This window comes from Falco biarmicus, chromosome 7 (assembly GCF_023638135.1).
Source record: "Falco biarmicus isolate bFalBia1 chromosome 7, bFalBia1.pri, whole genome shotgun sequence".
NCBI classification, from domain to species: Eukaryota; Metazoa; Chordata; class Aves; order Falconiformes; family Falconidae; genus Falco; species Falco biarmicus.
This window is the reverse complement of record NC_079294.1, coordinates 16683685-16689684: the sequence shown is the minus strand read 5'-3', so window position 1 is coordinate 16689684 and position 6000 is coordinate 16683685. Positions and strand designations below refer to the sequence as shown.

Here is a 6000-nt window from a genome sequence, read left to right as displayed (position 1 = left end):
CTATTTCATCAGGTGAGAGCGAACAGATTTTCTCACTGAGTACATTCCAAACAATTTGAAAACAGCATCTTTTTGGGTAAAATACACATTTGTCTTGAAACCCCACTTTACTAATTCAATTTTGACATATTTCACAAATTCTGGGAGCCAAATCCCACTTTCTTATTTGTGCAAATAACTACTGATGTCTTCATCAAATGGAAGCAGAAATTCTGGTCTCACTAGCAAATGAAGCAGACTTTGGTCTTGCAGTGTCATATGTAACTTTTACTTCAAACGAATCTGACTTGTAAGTAGAAATTTGTTTTTGAAAGCTGTAAAGCTGAATGCAATAGAACCATCTGCTGAAAAAACAGCAACATTGTATCAGAATAGATAATAATAACAGACCTTTGAGAAAACAGGGGACTTAAGAATTATTCTCATTTCCAGATCTTCTAACAATGCTACTTAAAAGAGAGCTTTACAAGTATTTAAATATTTGTTATAAAGCTGTGTGATTAAAGCTACTGATTTTATGTCCTCTCCATTTTCCAAAGGAGCAGAATAATTTATGTACATGATTTTTAGAATTTCCATGTATCATTGCTAAGTATTGTAAATGAGCATCTTCTAAGTGTTCACAACCACTAGCTGAATAACTCTTTCTCTTGATAATAAAAACTAAAAATATTTCATTCAAACCCAGAAAAGATAGATGTTATGTTTGATAAAATACCACATCCCGCTCCCCCCCCCCCCCCCCCCCCAAATCATATACCTTTGTTCTGCCTTTTTTACAGTTCCTCAGAGGTGTGGTTATTTTTTACTAGTTCATGTACTAAGTGGTATTGCTTCATTCAATTTAGTAATCTCTGCTAAAATCTCTAGTACACCGGATTTTCAGTTTTAATTTAGAACAGGCCTCCATTACCTTTCCAAGCGAAAAAATAAAAGCCCTAACCCCCTACCAAAATCCTCACCCTTTCTTTAGAATTTCACATCTAAGTAACCCTCTTTCAGATCCTGTTAAGATATTTTAAGACCAGAAAAAGCTTTCTAGGAATAATGCATGAAGTCACTAAACTAGAAGGAAATGCAACTGCTCGGTAAGTAATTCCAATGTAAGTCAAGTATTTTGTCTCGTAACTGCTGGCCTGTGATGGCCAAAGCATGAACCGAGGATTTATTTTTTTAAACATGTGGTTTTTGTACTTACTACTGTGCAGAAAAATCCATGTTGTGTTTACTACCTCTTTACAGCTACTTATCAGAGAAGTTTTGTACTGATTGCCACTTCTTAACTTTACCAGTGTATTTAGGAAGGTATCATCTGCCCATGATTATGTACTCCTATTTTCCAGGTTCCAGTGACTTACTGTACAAATCATGTGCAGACTCAAATCTAAGAAAAAACAAAGTAGTCCTTCAAACTGTTTTGTGAGCTGTACATGAAAAAAATCTTTTATGTGTCTCACTAGGCATTTATTTGGGCACATTTATTGCTATAAACAAAATGCTTTTTCTTAGAATATTTCCTTCTCTATTTTCCTCCATCTTACCTCTTTCTGGGAACTTCAGACCAAACAATTTGTGTGCTTGCACAGAGGCTCCTGCAAAGCCTGATTGGTAGAGATTGTTCTATAGCACTGTATAATACCACGTTACAGGGAACTGGTAAGTTAGCACTCGCAATGCATAAAGCATACCCTTCATCCCAGCTCTGAGGAACAAAGCTTTTACGTTAGCTGCACCAGTTGCTTCAACTAAATTCAACGGGAACCATGAACCAGCATTGTTGGTCCCTGCCAACTTCCAGGTTGGATCGCCAGGACCAGCGGTGGCACCGCAGATGAAGACACTGAGCGGGGCAGTGCTGAGGCTCCCCCAGGCACCACGCTTGTCCCCGCTGCTCCCCCACACACCAGGCTCCAGTGAGGGCCAGCAACCAGCAGCACAACACTGGGTGCTCGTCCCCATTTTGGACCCACAGGCACTTTGAAACAATGCCTGGAGAGCGGTGAGCCCTCAGACTGCTGCTTGAAACACTGCCACGTATGATACCCCCAACAATGGTTTTATCTGGTGGTGTAAGCCTTTTAAAGTTGGCCTAGCAATACGGTTTCATGGGCAGAACTAACCCGCAGGTTTTTCTTGTGACTCAGGAGACATGAAATTGTGTCTGGATTCAGAAGCTGAGCCCCTGGGTAAGCTTTTCCTTGATGCAGCCTGCAAACCTACAGAGGTGCCTGTCGTCTGCACAGCGGCAGGATTGCTCAGATTGGCCCCAGACACAGACCGCATGGCGAGATGAGACTTTTGGTCAGCAGCTGAACCCGAGGGTGCAGGTGGAGCACACAGGTCCGCTCCCTTCCGGCTCTGGCCCCTCCACACAGGCTGCTGGGGGGCGGCGGGGCGAGTCGGAAGGGGTCTCCTGCGGCGGACCCCCCAGCCCCAGAGTCGGGGGGTGCCTGAGGGAGCGCCGCTCTCTCGCCCAGCGCCCCGCAGCCGGCCGGTGGGCCACCCGCCGCCGGGCGAGCAGCATCCCAGGGTGGCCACCCCACGCCGGGCTCCAGCAGCCGCGATTGCGACAGGTCCGCAGCGACTTTTGAAGCTCCGCGGCATTTCCTCCCCTCGCAGCGGGCCCTTCCCGCCCCCTCCCTCCCCCGGGCCGCCAAACAGCACGCGGGCCGCCCGGCAGGCACCCGAGGGGGAAGGGGCGGACCGGCCCCCTCGCTCGGTGGCCCCACTCCTAGAACGCAATCGTTCGCTTAGAACAGCTCCGTTACTGCTTGCAGCCGGCAAGAAGGAAAAAGGCGGGCAGGGGTAGGCGACAGGAACGCCGGGGCGCTCCCGCGGCCGCGCCCGCCTCTCGCGGCAGCCCCCGCAGCGGGCGGCCCGCCCGGGCCTACGGGCGCGGCCTCCCTGCCCGCCATAGGCGTCCTGCGCGCTGCCTCCGCGGCCGCGCCCTCCGCCCCGCCCGTGCCCGGGCCGCGCCTGGCCTCAGCCCCCGCGGCGGCTCCCGGGGCCGCGGCACGGGCGGCGCGGCTCTCCCGGGCGCGGGCGGGCGGCGGCCTGCCGTGCCTCCGGTTGCTCAGGCAGTCTCCCGGTCTGCCCCGGGAGGAGGGTCCACTGACGGGAGGCGGCCAAGCGGTAGCGGTAGCAACGGAGGAGCCGGCGGCGCGCGTGGCCCTGGCTGGCCGGCTTCCTTCCCCGCTGCGTTTCGCAGCTGTCACGCACCTCCCCGTTCGCGTTACCGCCCCCCGCGCCCGTGAGCGACATGAGAGTAGTGGCTTTGATCAGGTAACGGGCTGGGGGAGCGCCCGTGCGGGTGAGCGAGGGGCGTCTGGCAGGCGGAGCGGGGCGCGGGGAGAGGCCGAGCCCGCCCGCCCGCTGGGGAGCGCCCCTGCCCCGGCCCTGCCGCCCGTGCGCTCCCCGCCTGCCCCTGCCCGGCGCGGGCGGCTGCGGCGCCGTCCCGCTGCCCGCGCTGGCTGCCCGTGCTGGGTGCCTCCGGGGCCGCGCCGGGCCGGTCCCCGCCGCTCCGCGGGGTAACGCGGCAACAGTTTCTCTTCGGCTTTTCCCTTGCTGCCGGGATGCTCAAGAGCTACTACTGTCTGTTTAAAAAGGAAAAAAACCCAACCACCCAAACCCAAACACCCAAACTAAGCAACCCCCGCCCCCCCCCCCCCCCCCCGAAAACACCACCCACAGTGATTTTCCCCGGCCGCCTGCTTCCCGTTATCCCGGCCTCCCAAGCAAGCCGCCTGCGGCGCCGGGGGGAGCGGTCCCTGGGGTGCAGAGCCGCTGCCGCATGCCCCGCGGTTGGAGGGGGTTTGCTCGCTTGCAGTTCAATTTCCAGCTGCTTTTCCTTTCCGAATATCTTAACTGTCTTCGGATAAATTTTCTGAACTCTTTAACGGTAGATTTTTCTGGTGTGCCTTTTGAGAGAGATTTAATTTTGCTCATTTTTTGAAAAGATGAAGATCACTCATTGAAGTAGTTGCAGTCGGACCCAGCCCTATCTGTCAGGGGCTACTGTGCTCACTCCCTCTGTGTTCTTGCAGCTTTCCATCAGTTTCTGCAGTTCTTGTACTGTAAACAGCTTGTTTGTACTTTTGTGGAAAGCCATTGACTTTTTTTCTGAACAAGGACAGGTGTGTTCTTTTACCAACAAGGTAGGAAGCCTGTAAACAGAAAAGAATTGTGCAGATGGGAGCAGTGTATTTTTATTTTTGGATGCAGTAACTGAAGTCTTACATTTAATGTATTAAATTCCCTCAGGCACTGTCAAATATCACACCTTGCTGAAATCTGAAATCGGGGTTTGGCCACAACAGTTCCAAATCATTCCAAACATCATCCAAAGAGGAAAAAATACAGCAAATGTTATCTATGTTTTTCAAGATTTGCTTAAATACAAAGTAGGAAAATCAGCTTTGATGCTTTTTTCTTGTTTTATAGATAAGATTTGGTCTTCCCGGTTTATTTATTTTGATGTGCTCTAAGCAGAGGAATGTGTTAAAAGGCAGGATGAAATAAAATCCTAAAAACAGGTTTCTAACACAGTTGCTATTTTAATGGGCAATTTTACAAGGATGGATTTAGTTTCAGTAATAGTTTTAAGAAAAGTTTTAAAGAGACATCAAAGTGTCCGAAATCTTTGTAACAGAGCTAGCCTCAAAGATCAGAGGGGGGGAAAAGTATTTGAAAAGTGCTTCTTACTTTTGAAAAGGTCAGGATTATATATAAAACTACTTTAAGCTGTTTCTTTTTCTTTTAAAATGTTGGCCACACTTAAAGTTGATAGTCTTGCTTTAAGGTGGTATTTATGGGGTAAATCCTGTATTGTGTTTTGTTCTAAATCATAGACATTTTAAAGCCGGTCTTCAACTTGAAATATGATGTTTTCCAACTCTAATTCTTCTAGAATTTTCTTACTGTAAGTGGTTATACTTGTGAATGGAATTTTGTTCAGAAGTCTTTTATAGACTTGTATCTTTATGGTTACCTTATTTATTTTATTTATTTTTTTTCTTCTTTTTTTTTGTTTGTTTATAAGCCTAACTGTTAACATACTTGCAACACTGTCAAAACTAACCCTGACTGTGGCCTGACTTTGTCGGTTTCCTACAAAAAGGCCTCGTGATTTTTTTTCTGTGATGAGAATAGAGAGGAGTCCCCAGGCTACCTCAGTACCTGCCTTCATCTCTCTTTGTAAAGCTTGTTTTCTTTGTTTGTTTTGCTTTGGTTTTGGTTTGGTTTTAGTTTGGGTTTTGGTTTTGGGTTTTCTTGTTACAATCTATTAGAAAACAGCCAGGCTGGGACTGTGCTGAGTCCACCTTCCTCCCACAGCATGGGCTGTCTGGCTTCACTGGTTTTAACCAGCATGTGTTTAACAGCTAGGTTAGAAGGCCTTGTAGGTAGGCACCATTTTGTTTTGTTTCTTGGTACGGTTAGTTTTTAGGGCTATGGTAACAGTAATACAGAAAATAAGTCACAACGTAGTAGCATGTGATCCAGTGAGCACTCTACAAATTTCAGTCAAGTTACCAGTGGTCATGTGTGGGAAATCTGAATGTAGCCTTATCTTAACATGTCTTTTTTTTATAAATTAGTAGAAAAGATTAATAGACATATCCAAGTGTCCTTTTAATTTTTGATTTAAAAAAAATAATACTGAAATGCTGTAAACAGCACAGGCAATTATCTGCTGTCATGTAATTATTTGTCTGAAGTTGTGTATGGAGTTGAAATCAGACCTAGTGGGAGGCTTTGATTAAGGAAAGAGTCTTTGTCTCATTATGATTCTGTTAAGACTGAAATTTCACATTATGAAGTAAATATGATCTGTTTTCAAGCTATCAAGCACAGTATCCCGAACTAATGAACACATGATTTTTAAAATATTTTTTTTTAGAAGAAAGTTGTAGGTATGCATGAGAATGATGTCAGGTAGAGATGGAACCTTGAATTAGGAATCTATTTATTATCACTTTTATATTTACTTTCATAGCACTGAAA

General features: G+C 47.2%; 1 protein-coding gene across 1 annotated transcript in view; it reads left to right on the top strand.

Moving 5' to 3' along the window:
• The first annotated feature begins 3089 nt into the window (after positions 1–3089).
• The window catches only part of DPH6 (diphthamine biosynthesis 6), a 210181-nt gene continuing 207270 nt past the window's right edge, over positions 3090–6000 (top strand). The window contains exon 1 of the mRNA XM_056346646.1: positions 3090–3282. Coding sequence (XP_056202621.1) covers positions 3260–3282 — 23 coding nt within the window. The 5' untranslated portion in view covers positions 3090–3259. The remainder of the gene's footprint in view (positions 3283–6000) is intronic.